Source organism: Tachypleus tridentatus, chromosome 10, assembly GCF_004210375.1.
Source record: "Tachypleus tridentatus isolate NWPU-2018 chromosome 10, ASM421037v1, whole genome shotgun sequence".
NCBI lineage: Eukaryota > Metazoa > Arthropoda > Merostomata > Xiphosura > Limulidae > Tachypleus > Tachypleus tridentatus.
Window position 1 is genome coordinate 90998740 of NC_134834.1, and position 23622 is coordinate 91022361.

At 32.6% G+C, this 23622-nt stretch overlaps 1 protein-coding gene across 1 annotated transcript in view; it reads left to right on the plus strand.

Annotated features, from left to right (window-relative positions):
• Nucleotides 1–23622, plus strand: part of LOC143229846 (carbonic anhydrase-related protein 10-like) — a 156883-nt gene that overhangs the window by 126481 nt on the left and 6780 nt on the right. Inside the window, exons 7-9 of the mRNA XM_076462675.1 lie at nucleotides 12231–12385; nucleotides 18017–18148; nucleotides 20983–21025. Coding sequence (XP_076318790.1) covers nucleotides 12231–12385; nucleotides 18017–18148; nucleotides 20983–21025 — 330 coding nt within the window. The remainder of the gene's footprint in view (nucleotides 1–12230; nucleotides 12386–18016; nucleotides 18149–20982; nucleotides 21026–23622) is intronic.

Consider the following 23622-nt stretch of genomic DNA (forward strand, 5'->3'; position numbering starts at 1 on the left):
CTGAAATTGAAGCCAGTTGTTACGTGATAATGACATTGTACATCACGTACCAATACTCATTGCATTATAAAGTTTGTCTAAGCAAAAAAACTGGTAAGGTGATTCTGAATGGAAAAGCCAATATACAATTCTTTTTTTTAACGATATTAGATTTGAAGAGTTTGATTGAAAAAATTGTGAAAAAGTTCCCACCAGACAAACAAACGCAAGGGTATTTTTTATATAGATTACTAACCATCGTTTATAAATCAAGTTGCCTAAGCTTTAACCACAGCATTTCTTAGACACTTATTTACGTCTTATTAAAAAGTGGGTTACAATTCTCAATGGTGTATTCTCAACTACAGTAATTTCTTTTTAATTCACACGAGTTAGGAAGAAAAAATACATCTGGAAACATTTTGAAGATTTAAAGTTAAGCCTACATGGGAGTCGAACTTAGCACGTTATGGTGCATAATTTTTATGATATCCTAGCTAAAACAGAAATGGGGTTTAACAAACAACATTCGGTCACCACTATTATTGTAGTTACAAAGTACTTGAAAAAGATTTATTTTATTTTCCACCCTGATTTATTTTACTTTTTACTTTTTATTGGTGAACTAAAAGAAAATAAAAGTTCTGATATCTTTCAAAACGTAGCAACCTGTAAACCAAGTGTCCGTCATTCTTCAAAAGGCTAGAGAACCTTTACTAATATTATCATTGTCAAAACTTAGATCAAAACAAAGAGGTAAACATTTATCTTAAGGAGTTTACTGGAATTTCTATGTAGCCCAAAGTTTCTCAATGGACCGCACTATCTTAACCTCTGGAAATAAGTCCCGAATTTTAACACTATAAGTGTTCAAGCTCAGTGTTAAGCCGTTAGAAAATATTCAAGTCAATTTATATGTCTTTTAATGTTAGTGCTTCTGGTGTGATTTAAGAAATCCATTTTTACTTTGTGTTTCGTAGGATGTACTCCTGTTCAGGAAATGGTTGTATTTTACTTTAAAAAAATTATTTTAACAGCAATCCAAAATTCTTTACTTAGAAACATCTTCTTACAAAATATCCACTTACACATTTTTAAGCCTTACTTAGGCCTGACTTGAATAGTTTCAAGAACTTTTCGGGACTCTTTCCAGGCTCAACAACTCAGTAAACATTATTCATAACTGAAGAATAAAGACATGCATTATCAGACTTTACCACTCGTTACAAAGAATAACTTTTCTGATTTACAAGAGTATAAACTCTAGAATCGGTACTTTACATTTTTAAGTAAATAATTTTCTGTCTTCAGATCTAAACTGCAAATGTTCCATCGTGGCTTTCTCTAATGATTGAAAGAACTTCATAGTACAGTCTAGGTATCGAATTTATCCTTGTTATATGAGAAACGTAGAGGCAATGCATCAGCAAAGGATGTGGTGGTTTCTATATACGTGATTAGCGTTTATGTTTCAAAGAGATAAAATAAATGAGACAGTTACTCTTATACAGAGAGATAAAAGTGAGTTATTTCATTTCATATAATATTGTTATTGATGTGGAAGTAGTATTGCCCTTCCTTTACCATGGGAAAACTCAAGGCCCATTCTCAATTCAACATGTGTATTAAATGTATTCATTGTAATCACATGTGAAGTTTGATAGTACATTATACTTATTATTGTTATTAAATGTGAAGTTTGATAGTACCTTGTACTTACACTCCAGAACAATATGCGTCGCTTCACGTGCAATCTTTGTGAACTTCGTTTTAAAGTTTTGTTCTACTCACGTATATCAACTTTTTATTTCGCTTTGAAAAAAAACAACAACACTTTGATGGTTGCATGTGAATGGGGAGGGACTATCCTTCCAACCGTATAACCGTATAGGCTGTAATTTCAAATGCTCGTATCACCGTTAACAAATGGGCAGGAATTTTTAGGGCTTAGTTTATTTCTGAAAACGTACACACACATGTGCGTCCACTGTCACTCTTGCCCCAGATGATCCATTACGTTAAACTGAAGATCCATCTGCACTTTTCTTATATCGTTATTGCAATCGCCAATAGCTTGGCAACACGTTTCTATCCACCGGTTTCTCAGTCTCCTTTGTTGGAGATTTTTGGAGAATTAAGTCCACTGACTGCCTCTTGGTGATGGGTGACTGGTCCATTTCGTTGATGACATCTTCCATCACTTTGTCCATCATCCTATTCGCTTGCATTTATAGTCACTGTTTCTTCAAGTTTATGGTGCACTGTTTTTCAGCGTTCTGATGCTTTTTATTTTCTGTAAAGTAAAGAAAAGTACTTCTAAGCCTTTCATATCTAAACTCGAAAATGCTACATATGCACATACGTACCAGACAAATAAAAAAAATTACTTCCTGGGAAACCACAAATCATGAATAATACTTTAAAGATGCATAAGTTTCAGTTTGGTTCAGTTCTTTTTTTTTTTGTACATGGCTAGGTGATTAAGGCACTCGACTCGTAATCTGAGGATCGAGAGTTTGACTCCTCGTCATACCAAACACGCTCGTTCTTTTAGCCGTAAGAGAGTTATAATGTTACGGTCAATTCCAACAAATAGTAAAAAAGTAGCCCAAGAGTTATCGGTGGGTGGTGATGACTAGCTGCCTTCCCTCTAGTCTTACACTGCTAAATTATGGACGGCTAGCGCAGATAGCTCCCGTGCAGCTTTGCGTGAAATTTCAAACAAACTAAACCAATCTTTTGTCGAAAGTAGAATGTAATCAACCTTACTGGATCAACGGCAAGTATAAATTCTTAGAATATTAAAAACTGGGATTCCATACTCGCTGTGAGCAGAGCACACTTAATCAATCGTGTGGCTTTATTTTTAACGAGTATCTAACACATCGGAACAGAAATTCACCATGCCATCCGTAAGTATTCACTAAACAGAAGAACAAATAACCTTCGTAGACCTTTAAGTGTGTAAAACATCCAACTTCAGGTGGGTTATTACGTAAGATTTAAAATGTAGAGAATATTATGTAATATAGTTTTGTGTTCAAATAGTTTGTTAGTAGTAACGTCTAATTTCAAAAATGACTCAAAATAAAATTTATTCATATCCTTTATTATAAAAGCATTAGAACTGGCTAAACTCATAAGAGTTGAGATTGGAGCCAAGGCTCGGGTCCGGTTGTTTATCTTATTTAGCGCAAAACTGCTCAATGGTCTGTTTGCATTATGTCCATCATATGGAATCAAATCTCAGAATTTTAGTGTTCTAAGTCAACAATGACCCACCAAGAGTTAGATCTAAATTCAAAGTACATAAAATGAATGCAACTGGGATATAATAAGAAGAGATTTGTGAATGTGTGTGTATTCAGTCGTGATTCATGTTTCCTGAAGCAAATACTTCTACAAACAGATATTGGTTTAAAGTTACAATAAAGGAACTATTTGATTAACAAGAGTTATGTTTATTTCAATAATGATGAAATTCTTTTTATAGGACTGATAAATCCTAAGAACATAATTAATTCAGCATTGTCTTCTACAAAAAGTCTGTTTAAAACATACTCGTTTCAAAACTCCTCTACTCTTAAAAACATTCGTAGCCTTATATAAAAAACACTTGCACGAAAATCTAATTGTGCTTAGTATATTAAACGTCTGAATTTCAAAATGAAAACAGTGATACTAGTAATACAGATAAACCAGCGATAGCCAAAGATGCAAGAAATCAGTCACATCCTCAAGTGTGGAAACAAAAATCGTCGACAGAGTTGATAGCATGAAAAGAAGAAAATTAAAGACATTGGGATCGCAACATGTACACTTGGAGCCCCCTAACGATAGTTATCACAAACTTAATGGACAATGAATAATTAGAACATTTTGTGTTGAATTTCGCGCAAAGCTACTCGAGGGCTATCTGCGCTAGCTGTCCCTAACTTAGCAGTGTAAGGCTAGAGGGAAGGGAGCTAGTCATCACCACCCACCGCCAACTTTTGGGCTACTCTTTTACCAACGAATAGTGGGATTGACTGTCACATTATAACGCCCCCACGGCTGAAAGGGCGAGCATGTTTTGTGCAAACGGGATTCGAACCCGCGACTCTCGGATTACGAGTCGAACGCCTTAACACGCTTGGTCATGCCGGCCAATAATTAGAAGAAGAATGACATTTTAAACCTTAAATCCGGCAGAATCTTTCATTCTTAAAGCTGTTTATGTTATATTTTGTGTAATATTAATCTTCAGCCTTCCAGCGGCTAATGGATCAGTCTGAAATCTTATAATACTGAAACCCAGGTTTATCTGGTTCTTTTGGCGGACAAAACCCAAACAATAGTGTGGTTAGGCTTTTTTCGTATAGCAAAGCCACAAAGGATTATCTGCTCAGCCCACCGAGGGGAATTGAACCTCTGATTTTAGCGTTGTAAATCCGGAGACATACCGCTGTACTAGCGGGGGTCACTAAATTAATAGTAATAACAAATAAATTACTGAAAATCCTATAAGATGTTAATTGTTAATACATTAAGCATTACATGACTACATCAAAAGAGGACAGTTTCAAAGCAAATCCTTATTTTGTTTAGTTAACTAAGCGAACAACTGAGTACTCAAATAACTTATCAATAAAACCTTAACGACTGGAAACAAAGCAGCGTGTGAGCAGAGTACATAGAACCAATTAAGTATATTTGCATATGAAAACACCAATGATTTGTAATAAATAAATATATATATAAAGGAGTTACAAAGATCAATAATTATATGTAATTTAATTGATATCAGTTTACTCTGTTTAACTTACTGACAACATTCAATATTTCGTCATTCTTGTTAATAAAGTACTGTTCATAAATCAATTCTATTGGAGGTGAAGCCGTCGGTAACCGTTTTCATCCGTTGTATAGGTTAAAAAGATTATGACTTTTTACATAAAAGGAGAGAGCTATGTCGAATTATATTGATTCCATAGTCTGTCTATATTAGGCTACATAATGAAACGATTTTCTTGGAAGAAATGTGTTCTAATGATACATATGTATGTATCACGTTGAAAAATATCATTTTAACAAATTACAAGTGTACTTTTTTTAAAATGTGAAACCGATTCGTAAATGTAAACTGTTCTAATTTGTCCGTTAAATATTTAAACATCTGTTTTGTTTGTTTTTGAATTTCGCGCAAAGCTACTCGAGGGCTATCTGCGCTAGCCGTCCCTAATTTAGTAGTGTAAGACGAGAGGGAAGGCAACTTGTCATCACCATCTTGGGCTACTCTTTTACCAACGAATAGTGTGATTGAACGTCACATTATAACACTCCCACGGCTGGGAGGGCGAGCAGGTTTGGTGCGACCGGGATTCGAACCCGCGACCGTCGGATTACAAGTCGAACGCTTTAACACGCTTGGCTATGGCCATACCGGGCCATATTTAAACATCTTCATAAACATGACTGGAGTTGTACTGTGTACTGACATTTGAGAATTATTTTACTTTGATTTATCCGACTAACAAGACATAATGCGTCTAAGTCTAGCTTTTAACGCGTTTTCTTTTACAAGTACAATTACAGTTGAGTAGAGATTTGCATACGATTTGCATGTGAATATTTTCCTTTAAACTGCATACTAACATGCAAGCGTTCACGTCTGTCCTGTTTCTAACATACTTATGTAAAAACCAAAGAAACCACTACACTTCTGTAATGAGTTACTACATAGATTATTACGATTTAGACTTCATTTTGAAATGAGAACGAACATGCAGACATTTTAGACACAAGTTGAAGATAATTGCCGAACCAAAGGGGTGTCATTCCTGTATTATTTGTCTGTTATATATTTTTAACTCACTATTTTTATAAATTATAATTATTTCGAAAACTGTATATATATATATATATGTGTGTGTGTGTGTGTGTGTGTGTGTGTATATATTGTTTGTTTTGGAAGTTCGCACAAAGCTACTCGAGGGATATCTGTGCTAGCCGTCCCTAATTTAGCAGTGTAAGACTAGAGGGAAGGCAGCTAGTCATCACCACCCACCGCCAACTCTTGGGCTACTCTTTTACCAACGAATAGTGGGATTGACCGTCACTTTATACACCCCCACGGCTGGGAGGGCGAGCATGTTTAGCGTGACGCGGGCGCGAACACGCGACCCTCGGATTACGAGTCGCACGCCTTACGCGCTTGGCCATGCCAGGCCCATCTATATATATATTTATACGGATTTATATTTTTATATATCATAAAAAAAACATAACAAATAACAGATCATAATGTAAGCTAGAATATACCAAAAGCAAGCGATATATTTACAGAAGTACTTAGGCAGTCAAAAAATAATTATTTGTTCATTTATTTCACAAAAACCTACTCGACGGCTTTTACCTCACAACGTCTTTAATGTTAAACTGATAATCTAAAGGAATGGCAGTTAGTAAACACCACCCACGTGAAAGAGTGAGAATTTTTTGATTTTGATCCCATTAACAGCAAATTGCGATGCGAACAACATAATCATCAAGCTATGACACAAAAAATTATAATAAAGACATTAAACAAACTTTAATACAGTAAGATACATATTTCTACATGTAGAAAGTCATGTTTTTGATACTTACGCAGAGCTATAAAAAGGATTAATCGCGTTAGTTCCCTAGTTTTGAAATAGTAAACTAGATGGAATGAAACTAAACAGCAACACCTACTGCTAACTCTTGCGCTACTCTAAACGAAGTGGAACATCAGCATACTCTTATAACGCCTTAACAGCTGAAAGGGCGATTATATTCGGTAATAGGATCCAGGGTCCCTCAGATTGGGAGCTGAGTGTCATAACCACAAGACGATACCAGATCAGTTACAGTCTAAAGACATTGTAACTATCTTGAAAACAAACATTTTTATATAATAAGAAAAAGTGAAATATAAACATATACAAGGAAGCAAGACATTTTTATAAAACATAAAATGCACTGAACGTCACACTGTTTTTCATTCAAAAAGATAGAGAAACGAGTCCTAAGATATATATCAAAATAAAACAAAATAAAAAATTAAAATATGAATATGTCGTGAAAAGAAGGAAACACACAGAGTGTCCTGAAAAAATGTCTTTAAACAGAGAGTAAATATATCTTAATACGAAAAATATATATGCACTTTTAAGCAAACAGAAATCACATTCCAAAGGAGCCTTCAAACAGACAGAAAACGTATTTTAACAAACAGAAAATACATTTCGATAAAGACAAATATATAGGCCTCTAGATCAAGTCCTGAAACAAATATATAAACCAAAAATAAGTTCATAAAAGGCAGAAAAATTGTCCCAAGTGTAAAGAAATCCTATTTCTCAATATTGATAAAAGAAGAGAACTCTAGTGTGATTAGACCAACGAAATATTAGGAAGGTAGAAATTTAGGCTCTAGAGAAACATAAAATTGTACACTGATATAGAGAAGTTCCACGTCCGTACTTGAAACAATCTGTTATATAAATAAAAATCTGTCTCTTATATTAACAGAAAAAAGATTTTCATACAAGCATGAAACAAACACCGTTTAATGACAGGAAATAATTTAGCACAAACAAAAACACATCTCTAAATAATAATTAATAAGGAGTGTTTTGTGCACCTACAATATCAACAGAATATTTTAGTGATATTTATAAGTACTGGGAAGGTGTTTCCAACGATCTGTTGTCATTTGTTGCAGACGTTCCGATCACGTTAGGAACGTTTTTAATGAGAGAGATTGAGGTATGTTTGTGTTTTTCATGCTGTGTACTGACGACATGACATGTTAATAATATTTCGTGCCTTTCTCAGTGAGTTTTATAAGTTTTTTAAATAGTTGTTTTTTTTTGCTGTAATTGAATCATTCGCGGCTTAGTTCACGATGAATGTTGCCAGACATTGGTGTGAAGAAGTCATTGTAATCGTGAGATAGAGGAAGGTTAAGTGGAAGTAACTATCTTCAGAGTGTGGAGTGCATTGTTAGTAGTTCTGAGAGTTTATACTAACAGATGGAGACTACCATGTTCTAATTAAGGTAATTCTACAAGAGACTGATTGATTGGTAAATATTGTAATGTGAAAAGATTTGTGAATGAACAAGAACGAGCAACAGAGGCACAAGAGAACCGAATGTTGCTGTTTGTTGAATGTGATGTTCTGGGGAAAATGTGATTTGTGTCTAGTCCTATAACAGAACTTGAAAGATCGCTGTGAAGGAGATCTTAGTGAGGTAGATTGAGTGGTAGAGGTATTATTGTGAAAGACGTTGGTAGAATTTGGACAGGGAAGAGTAGAATGACTATTAGAGGTTGGAGTAGAAGATGATTGGGGCGACTTAGAAAAGGAAGACAACAGTGGGAGAATGTTACGGGAAGTAAAGTACTTGAAGTTTGAGACCAGGGTAAAATACCAGAAAAGTTAAGGTGAAGTCCATCGGTGCAAGAAAATTATTGAAAGGTATTAAATTTGTGTGGATAATGAAGGTAAGATGGGGTTAAGTCCGTATAATTATTTGGTTAATTGATTAAAATGTTGAATTTTGTTGTTGAGCTACTTAATTATTGTGTGTTGTAATCAGTAAAGCGTGTTTGTATATTATACCAAAGATAGTGAGTTTAATGTATGGTTTGAGGCTTAAGATATGTGTTATCGTGTTTTCAAGTTCTGAGAAACGGTCTTCAGTAGTTTTATCAGGTTGTTAGTACCGAAGTAAATTATAAAAACATCAGACAGATTCGGGAAAAGAACTGGTCATGGCTATGACATCGTTTATTTTAGGTCCAATGTTGGATTTTGACAGGACATAGTGTCCGTTAATAAAGATTAACTGTTCGAAGGTACTTAAGCATTGAATCATCTAAAATGCCTATGTTAGGAAATAAAAGTATGCTTACCTGAATTAGGTTCATGTTCCTCACGTGATGATGCATTCATTATTTTAGAAAAACAAGTTTGTTTAAGAAGTCTTGAAAGAAACGAAAGATAAACCCTATTACCCGAGCGCTTTCAAAAAGTTCTTCAAGCTCTAAAATTATAAATGTCTATACACTTTAAATTTATTTCAATATACTTAGAAGTAACACATTAGCTTTTTTAATCTGGAATTAATGCCAAACTCCTTTACTAACGTAGTTACCCGTGTAATGAAACTGTTCATAAACAACGCTTATAATACTTATGGTTTGCATGAGATTGGAGACCTCTGTAGGTATAGTAATTTTCGTTCATGGTTAACGAGGTATTTTGAACAATTACTTACTGTTAAAGACACATTTTGGTTGCGTTGTTAAACAATCTTATAACGATATTTCGAATACTATGCAATTAGCGTTTACGAGATGACTTTCAGTGTATCCTACAGTTACTGAAGGATGTTCAGTTTTATCGGCTTCTCTATTACTTCTAAAGCTTTTCGATAACTTCCTGTCTCATCTTTTGATAACGTGGTTCACTGTATTTAAAAGGCTATCGAATTTTCTCCCCCACAAGGAAGCATTAATAAAATTTAGTGTGAAGAAAAGTTGTAAATATGTTCAACTATCTTTAGTAGAATGTATTTTAAAATATCGAAAAATCGGTGTGTTCTCTGGAAATGAATGCTGATCACATCTGTTATACGTTAACACTTCCTTCTTTAGTAGCTTGTGTTTGTAGGTATTGAAAAGCTGGTGTCCCCTAGAAATAAACGCTAATCAGTCGCCTTCCTTCTCAACACTTCCTTCTTAAGTAGCTTGTGTTTGTAGGTATTGAAAAGCTGGTGTCCCCTAGAAATAAACGCTAATCAGTCGCCTTCCTTCTCAACACTTCCTTCTTAAGTAGCTTGTGTTTGTAGGTATTGAAAAGCTGGTGTCCTCTAGAAATAAACGCCAATCAGTTGCCTTCCTTCTCAACACTTCCTTCTTAAGTAGCTTGTGTTTGTAGGTATTGAAAAGCTGGTGTCCTCTAGAAATAAATCAGTCGCCTTCCTTCTCAACACCTCCTTCTTAAGTAGCTTGTGTTTGTAGGTATTGAAAAGCTTGTGTCCCCTAGAAATAAACGCTAATCAGTCGCCTTCCTTCTCAACACTTCCTTCATAAGTAACTTGTGTTTGTAGGTATTGAAAAGCTGGTGTCCCCTAGAAATAAACGCTAATCAGTCGCCTTCCTTCTCAACACTACTTTCTTAAGTAGCTTGTGTTTGTAGGTATTGAAAAGCTGGTGTCCTCTAGAAATAAACGCTAATCAGTCGCCTTTCTTCTCAACACTTCCTTCTTAAGTAGCTTGTGTTTGTAGGTATTGAAAAGCTGGTGTCCCCTAAAAATAAACGCTAATCATTTCCCTTCTTATCAGAATATTTCTTTCGGCAATTTTTTTAACGAAATCAAATGCAATAATCCGAATAAAAATAGCTCTGTATACATAAGTATAAATCATTCAATAATTTCGTTTTATACAAATTATTTTAGTCTTTTCAAACCAAATATATTCGTGTTTGTGGGTGTCGCTTTCTTAACTAAAAAAACTCTCAACCTTTTAATGTCTTTTATATTTTTGCAAAGTTTGCATATATTGTATCTATTTGTATATTAAGGGTGATAATGAAAAGATATTGCTTTAAACACTGTAATTTTCCCATGCTCTAGATTTAGTCTCTGTCAAATTATTAATTATTTTCTATCATAATTTTTTTTTTTTGTTTCTTGAATTTCTTGCAAAGCTACACGAGGGCTTTCTGCGCTAGTCGTCCCTAATTTAACAGTGTAAGTCTAGAGGGAATACAATTAGTCATCATCACCCACCGCCAACTCTTGGGCTACTCTTTTACCCACGAATAGTGCGATTGACGACATTATAACGCTCCCACGGCTGAAAGGGCAAGCATCTCTGGTGCGACAGGAATTCAAATTCGCGATCCTCGTATTACGAGCCCAGTGCTCTAACCACCTGGCTATACCGGGTCCTGCTATCATAATATCGAAGAGAATCTCAAAATACATCCGGGCTCGATCAATTGATTGATTTTCCTAGATAATACAGTGGTTCGGAAGTGAAAAATAAACAAACATTTCAGTAATTAAGATTCGTCTCTCGAGTCTCATTTTATCGTGAGGAGTCGTTTTTACATAGACAGCTTTTAAATATTTTGTAAAGTATGGTATTTCTGATGCAACACAGGTTACTATTCAAAGTTTTAATATAAATAAATAATGTAAGGAGAGGGAGGTGTGTATCCTCGTTTACAACAGACATCACCGTATGCTAGAAATCTAGTGATATAAAAAATCGTTTTTGAGTTAAAAATGGGTACATTACAGTACGGCTAAATGTAAAGATCTGTCCTGTCTAACGTGCACCACGAGCGTACTTATAAAATGTTTTGTTTTGTATAACAAATATGGTTCTTCTCAGTTTCTTTTTTTTCGTAAAAAATAATTTATTGAGAACTCTGAAAGATTACTTGATAAATTTAAACCAATGTAAGGATTGTAATAAAACGATGACAAAAATATAATTTTATAAATTCGTCGAACAACCTCAGACAACAAATAAAAATATTTTGTGAAAGTTTCAAATATAACTTCAGTTAATTTCCTTTTTCACTTTCATATAATTAAGTTTTATACTAAAGAAAAACTAAACTACCTCAAAATATCAATTATACAATTTTTCTAAAATAATTTAGTGATGTTAAATATTAAATTAACTTATTTAGAGGCCCGGCATGGCCAAGCGTGTTAAGGCGTGCGACTCGCAATCTGAGGGTCGCGGGTTCGCATCCCCATCGCGCCAAACATGCTCGCCCTTTCAGCCGTGGGGGCGTTATAATTTGACGGTCAATCCCATTATTCGTTGATAAAAGAGTAGCCCAAGAGTTGGCGGTGGGTGGTGATGACTAGCTGCCTTCCCTCTAGTCTCACACTGCTAAATTAGGGACGGCTAGCACAGATAGTCCTCGAGTAACTTTGTGCGAAATTCAAAAACAACCAACCAACGTATTTTGACTTATATTAGATTAAAGTAAAGGCGATAAGTAATAAACTTATGTATAAGTCTATTATCGTCGTATTCTCCCTGGATTTCTGAATTTACTAACTTTGCCTCTGTGCTTTCACCCAAATACGTCTCGTTATGTTTACAATATATTAAACACTAGTTAAAATTTATCCAATTAGAATTTTAAATTAAATACTGAACAACAAAGAAACTAAATAAAAATTTATTAATTATTCTTGCTGTTTTCATCAGGGCAGAAAGCACACATTAGCCACCTGTCCGTCCGCGAGCTTCTTCCCGAAACTGATTTTTACATTACTTATGAAGGCTCAACAACACTTCCCGGATGTTACGAGACCATAACATGGATTATCATGAATAAACCAATATACATCACCAAACAACAGGTGAGAAGTTATTTGTGTGACAGAAACCTTAGATAGTAAAGCACAGTTGTTTTTTCGACAAGTAACACAAATTTTGTTCTTGGATAGTATGTGTTATTTCTTAATTGCTTATGTTGTAAAGGTACAGAAAATGGCCATCATTCCCTTCAAACATTGCTTTTGTGACCTGGATAATGAAATATAAAAATTAACCTATTTTCTATGTAAAAACAGGCAAACTTGCACATTTTCATTTACATAAGGTCTGAATGAAACAACATATGAATCAAGATTTACATGTATTTATACTAAAGTTATACTAAAAATGTTTAGAAGTGAGTAGTTTTTCGAGATTTGCGACTGTAATGTAAATCACTTTCACGTATGAGCCCCCAAATATCGTCTTATGTCATGTTTTCGTTATACGCTCCCAGGTCACAAAAGCAAAGTTTGAAAAGAAAAATAGGTCTTTTCAATTTACTTTAGGCATAAGCAGTTGGGAAATAACACTTTCTGCCCAGGAACAAGAAAAAGTAAAAATTATGTTACATAGTGTTATTTATCGGAAACTCTTTTGAAACGTTAGTTATTAGAAGCGTACATTATCGTATTAAAATAAATTTTGTTTATTAAAACTAAAGAATGATAATTTGAAAATAATTATGAACTATATTAGATATTATTAGTATAAAGTTTTAAGCCGTTTCAGCTGGAAATGTGATTTTCTTTAACAAATACAGACTGCATTTATCTTTCGTTGTTTAGCTAATGGTAATTCGTGAACACCCTAAAATGAAAGTTTATCTTCGGAAAACCAACAACAAGAAACCCTCTTTATGGGTTTGAAAAAGTTATAAACTCGAATGCATTTATTCAATCATTTATTTATTCAAAATTCAGTATATGTGTATATATACTATTTGTGAAAAAACTAAGTCATTTTATATCACTAGGACTGAAAATATTTGTGTTCTTTAAGTATAAATTGTGCAAGTATTTTTTTTATTCCGGGTACCTTTATTCTGGTGGTTTAACCATCTCTAGCTGTAATATTCTGCTCCAGACGAAACCTTTTTTGCTCGACTTTTTACCACCAGATTTTCCAAAAGTTATTGAAGTTAATGAAGTAAGTGAGTCAAATTGAAAAAAAAAATTGTGTGTAAACTAATTTTGATGTAACAATACCGTTTTAATGCAAGCTGTTACAGTGCTCTCCTGATAGCAACATTTAATTTGTGGAGAAATGAAACTAAATGTGGAATATGTTTGTTGCTGTGAAAGAAACCGTACTTGCGTTGTTATAATTACTGGCGCAGGTGTCTCGTTAAGATCTTGGAATGGTCCTGGAGAGAAGGAAAATAAAACATGGTTGAATTATTATCAAAATTGGCTCATGTTTCTCATCATGAACTTGGAATGTTCTTGAAAAGATAGAAAACAGAAACTGATTGAACAGTTATAGTTACTGACATGTGTATCTTGCTATTAATTTGGAATAATCAAAAAAAGATAATTTTGTAAATGTTTGCCTATCTTTCTCGATGTTTATTTGCAGACTCAGTATAAGTTATTTTTTTCTGTCTAATAACGTTGATCAACCGGGATAAAATGTTAGTCTTTTTCTGTTTAACCCTTAAACAGCGGCCATCATCAGTTGATGCTGCTATCTATAACATTCTCGCTGTTTAAGGGTTAAAGGAATGATATTTCACGAAGTTCAAAGAAAAGTATGAAATTTACTCTATTTATTCTCTGATATTTTTATTGAACGTGTAAAATATAATTGTTAAAGAAAAATCAAAAAATACATTTTCTACATGTATTTTTATTGCGATATTTCTGCGCACAGTCATGTGTCCTCTTAACGCAAGAGAGAACTATTCAAACCTTTCTTCAGCTCCTCCCCTTCACGTGCTTTCAGTTTCTTTTTTTTTTCTAAATATTACAAAAGAGAAGGGTCTTGTTATACATAGTTATGACCATATATGTTTGCAGCTATTGTTGTTTATGAGGCATAATTGTTTTACAATGCATCTACAATCCAAACGAACATATTTTCTAAATAATAATTGTGCAACTTTGGTTTTGAGTTTTTGTACCCTTTATAATTTAATGACAATTTTACGGTATTGTCTCATCTTTGTTGTTCTAAGAAGTCAAATACTTCAATATAATGTGAATGTTATACAGAAGAGATATGCGTAAAACAGAATAAAAATACAAGTTACAGCAGTTTAATATATGAATGTTACTGTCACGTCCGTAATTATAAGTCTTGAGTAAAAATTTGAGTGTTGTCATTAAACATGTCAGTTAATATCACTCAAGTACGTCCAAACTTTTGGGTTTTTACTTTACATTTTCCAAAATAATTTTTAATTAAGGACAGTTCTTGATTTTTTTAAAATTATAATTGACGCTTTCAAGCCCTTTAGGTAAAACAAAACAAGTGGCGAAAATTTTAATAAGTAGTTGTGAGAAGAAAAGAATTTTCCATTATTGAACTAATTAATTAAATAATTAGAAAAACAAAGCGATAACACCATGTTGGCCCAGCATGGCCAGGTGGTTAAGGCACTCGACTTAAAAATCCGAGGGTCGTGAGTTCGCATCCCTTTCACACTAAACATGCTCGCCCTTTCAGTCGTAAGAGCGTTATAATGTGACGGTCAATCCCACTATTAGTTGGTAAAAGGTAGCTCTGCGCGAAATTCATAAAACAAACTAAATCGAATAGTTTAACATTTAGTTGAATAAATATATTCTAGAAGTGAATTTTATAAATTATTTATGTATAGTTTAACAAAAACAATACGAAGGTGGATAAACATAAAAGCTGTGGAATATTTTATAAAAAGTATTAAGGTAAACTTGGATATGTTTGGGAAGTTAGTGATCACTTTTGATTAAAATACAAAAAAACATTTTCACTGTAAAATTTGTGTACTTGACCACACCAGTGATCGAAACGTTGTAACTGTTCTAAAAAAATAACTAAAATTACTTTCTGTGAAAGTTGTAAAACTGTAATACGATTTCTCTAAATCTATTTATGTAATTATGAGTCTTTCAACTTTTTCAGAGTAAATTAATACTGAAAGCTTCACATGTTTTTAAAACTCCTACACTGACTCAAATTCCTTTAAATATTTTATGTGCAAATGTGTATTTTAAGTTATCGTAAAAATGGGTCCATTGAACACTTTTTAGGCAAATGATTCACTATATAAGTATACAAGTCAGATTATCAAATTGATATAATTTATTTGTAAGGAAGTATTTCTTGATCATCCTCATGTTTAACACATTACCTTATTTCAGCTCATGTGTAATAACTTCCGAGACGTTTAACACATTCAGTTTCAATCTTGACTGAAAAGTAATTAAAGATGTCTTTGTGATTCAGAACACTTGACTCTCTAACGCTCCATTCGCACTTAAAGAGCGTTGAAATTATGAAAGTTGATAATAAAAGTCATTTAATTTTTGTCAAAGTAAACTGTAAAATAGTATTAGGAACCTACTTATAAATGTCGGTTTCAAATGAGTCCAGGCGTTAGAAGAGGTAATTTTGCTTTTAAATGTGTGTGTGTATGTGTGTTTCTAAAAATATCGTTTTAACTACCTCTCTAAAAAGTCATTCAATAACTAGACATGTTAAAAAGCTCTAGTAGATAAATTCTGATATAAGTTATATTCATAACCTTGAAACAAAAATTAGTTCAATTCTGTTGGTACTCTCTTGAAGCCCAAGATAATTTATAATTCTACTGTTACTCTAATGAAATTCAAGATACTTTAGAATTCCTCTGTTACACTCTTCAAACCCAAGTTAATTTATAATTCTGCTGTTACTCTAATGAAATTCAAGATACTTTAGAATTCCTCTGTTACATCCTTCAAACCCAAGTTAATTTATAATTCTACTGTTACTCTAATGAAATTCAAGATACTTTAGAATTCCTCTGTTACACCCTTCAAACCCAAGTTAATTTATAATTCTGCTGTTACTTTAATGAAATTCAAGCTACTTTAGAATTCTGTTGAAATCCAAGTTAACTGATAGTTCCGCTGTACTTCCTTAAAAAAGTTTTTTAATGAAAATGTAACTATATTTTTCAATAACTGCAGGTTGTACTTATTTTCCTTGTTCAGTAGAAGTTATTTTGTTCTGATGTTTCGCAGATGTATTCTCAAAGTAGAGCAGTTCATTCAACTTATAAAGAATGTTAATGAGAACGTAATAGGTTTTCTTTTGTTTTTCTTCTTTTTTAAAAGAATAACTTATAGGGTAAAAATTTATTTTACTTTTATGCAATATTCAGAAAATATTTCTCGTAATTCATTGGGCACAGCAAAATTGTAATCAGATTGCGTGTATGTATATATATATATATATGTATACACTCACACACATATGTTGAAATTTCCTGTGATACCATTGCCAATATAAAGGATAACAAAGTTTGACTAGGCTACGAAGTACTTTGTTACTGCTTACACTCTGTTGAATAATTTTGTCATGTAGAGTTTTCAACGTAATGAGTAACTAAGATACATCAAATCGACTGAAATGCCTCGTAAGTAAATACTGGGACAAAGAATGTAATGTAACGAGTTTTTGTTACTTTTCAAAACAAATATAAACAATACTACAAAAATAACAAGTAAACAAGCACCTTTATAGAATCATTTGTGTGTTTTAGTTTCTTCTATTATGACTTTATTACACGTAGACTTTTTCTATGTTTAATAAATCTAAATATTTCCAATTTTGGTGCTAATACACTTATCTAGCCATATCTATCACTTGCCTTTAAATGACTTGCAACACAAAAACTTTAAAGGCGACAGAATGTTATTGTAGCAATAAGTTGCTATGAGACAACCAATGAAGTGTTATTGTAGCATTAAATCGCTATGGAACAACCACTGAAACGTTATTGTAGCAACATTTGAGAGGTAGGAGTAAAGTAATAGAAAAATATATTTTTATTGAAATTGCGTCTTTAGTGCGTGTAGCATTTCTTTTTAGTCTTAATAAATTTAATTATTTTGGTACCAGGATAATGATCTGCGTGATATTTTCTAATTGAGTTTAATTTATTATTTAATAATTAATCTCATTAGAAATATTGCATTTTTTCTTTAACCTTTTATAAAATAATACGTTTTTTAATCTTATTTCGTAAAAATTGATGCATAGTCTATGAAAGCTTACATACGTGTTTATTAATGCAGATTAATAGTAAATAATCTTATATTTCTCGAAAGGTATTTTGTTTTATTGAAAACCATGATTGATTATTTACAATCCATTTATTGTGTTCTGTTATAAAAGTGTGTTAGTTCATTGCTTTTCTTATAACATGTTCATATTGTCAGGAAAAGGGCATTTAAGAGAGCTGTTCTAATGAAATCCTATTACCTTATCTTTTCTTAATTTTGTTACACTATGTCAGAAAGGAGCTCGTGATAAAACAGCTCGTTACATAGGAATAAGAGCAGTGATGAGAAATCATGGCTCACTTTTCTCATAAAAGAAACGTTAAGAGCAGTTGTGATGTTATAGAAACCATTCTGTAGTGAAAAACAACAACAATGATTTGATTTTTAAAACGAAACACACTCTGAAGTAAATACTTTCTGTAGTTGTATGCCCTTAGAAAACTAAAACAAGGTGATGAAAAAAAAACGAAAGCTCCCTTGGCTGATAATTATCGCCCAGCTCAGCCACTCAACCATCGAGTGCTGAGAACGAATATTGACTTCAGAAGAAAACAAGTAAGTTAAATCAATATTATATGAATTTATTCTTCGTTGAACAGTCTAGTCGTTTATCTTACACAAAATGGTTAAGCTGTAGCAATACGATATCTAGTTTATCAATGCGAGTGTTCACTGCGACACACTGTAATAGCAAACTCTACGTTGTCGTTAGAATGTCTTCAGTTAAATAAGCAAGTAAAAAAATACGTAGACAGCACTTAAGAAAATCAGTATTTTCTGCTATATAAAGTGTCTTAGTTAGCAAAGCAACAGTACACTAAAGTGTTGAACACTATATACAAGTTCATTGGTGTATTTCTAGTTTTACTCTCTCTTACTTTCTTTGCTTTTAAACATACCAGTTTAAACAGTGAAATAGAAAAATACAGCAAAACTGAATAATTTTATTCTGTTTTCCTTCGTTTTGTGTTTGTTCTCTCAAAATTAAGAAATTATGCTACTAAATAATTAATACAGTTTTACTGGTTCTCGCAGTTTCTTTCAATTGCAAACTACGGAAAATATTCTTTTATTCTGTTTAGTCCTTATTGTTAATACCATTACAGTATGAAATTTACGTATTTTCAGTAAGGTTGTGGTTATCGAATATCATGCCATGATTAGGTAGTTTATATACAATCATTTAGCTGTAATTACTGATTAGCTACTTTACGTTTTGTAGTGCCATCAGATACAAATTATTAATTATCACTTACTTTACATTACATATTTTAGCTACTTGTGTGATTCTACAACTATTCGAATGTTTTTGAGTGGTAACTAAACATAAAACACTTCATAATAACGAATTAACTCAATAGATGAATACATTAGGGAATAAATATCATATAATAATATAGAATAACGATAAATTAATAGGATACTAACCACAATTATTAACAAGATAAGATAAGCCTTTTAAGCCTAATCTATCATGGGAGTGAGCACATTTTGGATGGCCATCTTAAAGTCATCTAAACAGTTAGTCGAATGATATCCCAATGGAATGAAAGCTCGAACGAATGAACAGCATATCTATCTTCCTAACAAGAAGACCCACTATCGGTTTCCTGCTTTTATTACTGCCTATAATGGTTTAGTTCTTTATGACTCAGGTCTCTCATGATGGCAGTAGCCAGTACGTAGAGTATAATATAATTTCTAACACCAAATAAATAAAAAGTATTAGATTAGGTAATCTTATTAGTCGCTAATCATGATAATTCGCTTTCAGTTTATTGTATTAATTCATCATACATTAAATCTTCATCACAAGCACCGCTGTTGACTTTTAACTGAAATTTGGGTTTCGATCCCCGTGGCGAACACAGCGCGGATAACTGATAGTATAGCTTTGCGTTTAAATAAAACACACAATTTGTTCAGTTTTTAATGTGATTTCATTCATATTTTGTAAAGATAGCTCAATTAAATAATTACAATTCGTTATTTTAAATCATAACAATGAATATTCTAATGTCTCTTAGAAAACGTCATTTTTCTGAACAAAATACTGAAAGTGTTATTATTCTAAGTCCCTTAGTGGCTTAGCGGTAAATTTTGAAAGTTACAGTACTAAGATCCGGGTTCTATTTCGAATGGGCAGAGCGCAGACAGCACTTGTGAATGAAGCTTTGGCGATGAAACAAAACCTTATCATAACCACTTATGTCCATAATGCCATCTCTTGGTAGCTTTATAAACTAATGAAACAGTTCATACTCCGCCATACGTGTATATTAAGTCCGTGGTAAAAGTACCGTGAGAAATTAGATTCAATAAGATAATATTATAACTTTGTGTCCACTTAAATATTAATTTACTTTACATCCAGTGCTCGAAGTAAGATAGGATGAATGGACTGCATTTCCACTCCTTTTCATGAGGGACAGAAGTCATCCCGCTACCCTTTTATCCTGCTACGATAAAACTTCAAGACGGCTGTTAGAAGCTGCCCGAATCTGAAACCATACGCGATCCTCTCTTCTTTTTTTGTTTTCAAATTGAAAATTTCACGAACCATCCAACAACTTTTTCTTATCTTCAAAAATTTCACAAATCACCCGCCTCTTCCTTCTCCCCTGACCCGGCATAGCCAGGTGGCTAAGGCACTTGGACTCGTAATCTGAGGTGCGCGGGTTCGAATCTCCGTCGCACCAAACATGTTCGCCCCTTTTAGCCGTATGGGTCGTTATAATGTGACAGACAATCCCACTATTCGTTGGTAAAAGAATAGCCCTCTAGTCTTACACTGCTAAATTAGGAACGGCTAGCGCAGATAGCCCTCGAGCAGCTTTGCGCGAAATTTAAAACAAACAAAATCTTTCTCTCCACTTCATGCACTGCATGTAACTCCTTTTTCCAAATACTAATGATTATTAACAATTAACAGGCAAATTGTGATTCAGGTATTATTTCTGAATATAAAATTGAGATGAACTGACAACGAGACATTAACAATAAATGTCAGTTTTTGCATTACCTGTTACGCAAATGAGATGTTATCAAAGTTAATTACTTGCGTTTTAAAGAAAAACAACCTACGTTTCCATATGAGTAAAACATACACAGATAAAACAACGCAAAACAAATTATCAAACACCTGTTTCATGGTGTGTTCTCTTGAAAACAAAAAATAGGGTTTTCTTAAGTGTAATTTCATTTCTCCATGTTGCTCTTTTTAAAAAATATCTATTAATTTCATATGTTTAAATTAAACTTAAGTCTGTTTGAGTATTGACAAACGAAAAATTTCCTGTTACCAAATATAATACTTTTTTTACATAATTATGCATAGTTCATTATCACATGTTTCCTATGTTATACCTGGTTTTCCATTTTTACTCCAGGGCAAAAGCTGTCCAACAATGTACCAGGATCGTTTCTATGAGGGTAAGTACCACTAAGAGTAATATATTTTAGTGTAATGTCTACTACCCTCTTCCTTTAAGCCTTTTAGGTTCTTTTTATACATCTAGACTAGGTTGCTATACATCTTATAATGCTCGAAAGCCCGGGGGAAATCAGAATTTAAGTAATCGACAGATTGAACATACCAATAAATATTTCCATGGAAATGCTTCGCATTCTTTGTAACACAAATGAAAAGATGTTATTGAAATTCGAGGACACATGAATTTTCCAATTTAATGGTTCAAAACGTAACTGGCTGATTTCGGAATATTATAAACTATTTAGATGTATTTAGAGTACCCGTTCTTGTTCTCGAAAGGTCACCAATACAGAAACACATTTCCTTTCGAGCAAACCTCAGGATACGACACGATGATTGAGTTCTCTGATAGCCAGTACGGTATTGTTTGTTCCACACGATCAATTAATATATAACTATATGTTAAATGCTATAAAATAGGAAAAGAAATCAACATATACCGATACCTACATTAAATCGAATTTTCGTGAAGTGATTCATTTCCCTTTAACCGGAATGGAATTCCAATAAGACGGCACAAATATTTCAAACTCGGGATATTTTCAAGAAACTCTATAGTCGTGAAAACGTTTAATCTGCACTTGAATAAAGAATTGTGACTTTACGTTGTTTTTTACCCGTATCACTTATTGTTATTACGGAACAAACATTAATAACACAGCATGTTATATGGGCTTCAGAATGATGACGAGAATGTTATTTTTTATTACGTATAATGTCTCTGCAAGTCTAGTCCTTAAACAGGACATTCCAAGTTATTTTGCTAATGAACATCAGTTTACATGCTTTTAATTAACATTATGTATGATGCTTGTAAAAGTAGATTCAATAATATTGAGTGGATAAATCAATTTAGTAGTGTTATTAACACACGTTTTGGAAGTTTCACTATTTTATTATCCGTTGTAACGTAATTTCGTTTTGTAAAATTCACTGTTTGTGGCTGCATGATTTCACTTTGGAAAACTCACCTTATTGTTATTCTTTGTAGTAGTTATTTATTTTTGTACCTTTACCTTGCAATTATGGTTTGTGGTGAGTGATATAATTTTGTAAGATTCAACTTGTTGTTACTGTTTGTGGTGATGTGATATTTTGTAAGATTCAACTTGTTGTTACTGTTTGTGGTTATGTCATATAATTTCCAAAGATTCAATTTGTTGTTACTGTTTATGGTTATGTCATATAATTTCCAAAGATTCAACTTGTTATTACTGTCTGTGGTAATGTGATATAATTTTGTTAGATTCAATTGTTCCCTATGTAGTTGTTTTCTATGTTCTATTTGTGTAGTATTAGATATTTAATCTGTGGCTCTTTTAGATCATTTTATTTGTATAGTGCGGCTGTCTTATTTTGTTGTATTTGTGTAGTGTTTGTGTTAAAAAATTCTTTCTTTTACTTTATTGTATTTGTGTAGTGTTAGAAACGTACATTGTAGCTGTTTCATTTTGTTCTGTTTATGTACTATTAACATTTTGATTTCTGGCTGTTTTATTTTGTTGCACTTATGTAGTATTAACATTTTGATTTCTTGCTGTCTTATTTTGTTGTACTTATGTAGTTTAACATTTCGATTTCTGGCTATCTTATTTTGTTGCACTTATATAGTATTAACATTTTGATTTCTTGCTGTCTTATTTTGTTGTATTTTTGTAGTGTTTGTGTTAAAAATTTGATTTATCTTTCTTTTACTTTATTGTATTTGTAAAGTGTTAGAAACGTAAGTTGTAGCTGTTTCATTTTGTTCTGTTTATGTACTATTAACATATTGATTTCTGGCTGTTTTATTTTGTTGCATTTATGTGGTATTAACATTTTGATTTCTGGCTGTCTTATTTTGTTCTGTTTATGTACTATTAACATTTTGATTTCTGGCTGTTTTATTTTGTTGCACTTATGTAGTATTAACATTTTGATTTCTTGCTGTCTTATTTTGTTGTACTTATGTAGTTTAACATTTCGATTTCTGGCTATCTTATTTTGTTGCACTTATATAGTATTAACATTTTGATTTCTTGCTGTCTTATTTTGTTGTATTTTGTAGTGTTTGTGTTAAAAATTTGATTTATCTTTCTTTTACTTTATTGTATTTGTAAAGTGTTAGAAACGTAAGTTGTAGCTGTTTCATTTTGTTCTGTTTATGTACTATTAACATATTGATTTCTGGCTGTTTTATTTTGTTGCATTTATGTGGTATTAACATTTTGATTTCTGGCTGTCTTATTTTGTTGTACTTATGTAGTATTAACATTTTGATTTCTGGCTGTCTTATTTTGTTGCACTTATGTAGTATTAACATTTTGATTTCTGGCTGTTTTATTTTGTTGTACTTATGTAGTATTAACATTTTGATTTCTTGCTGTCTTATTTTGTTGTACTTATGTAGTTTAACATTTTGATTTTTTGCTGTCATATTTTGTTGTACTTATGTAGTTTAACATTTTGATTTCTTGCTGTCTTATTTTGTTGTACTTATGTAGTATTAACATTTTGATTTCTGGCTGTCTTATTTTGTTGCACTTATGTAGTATTA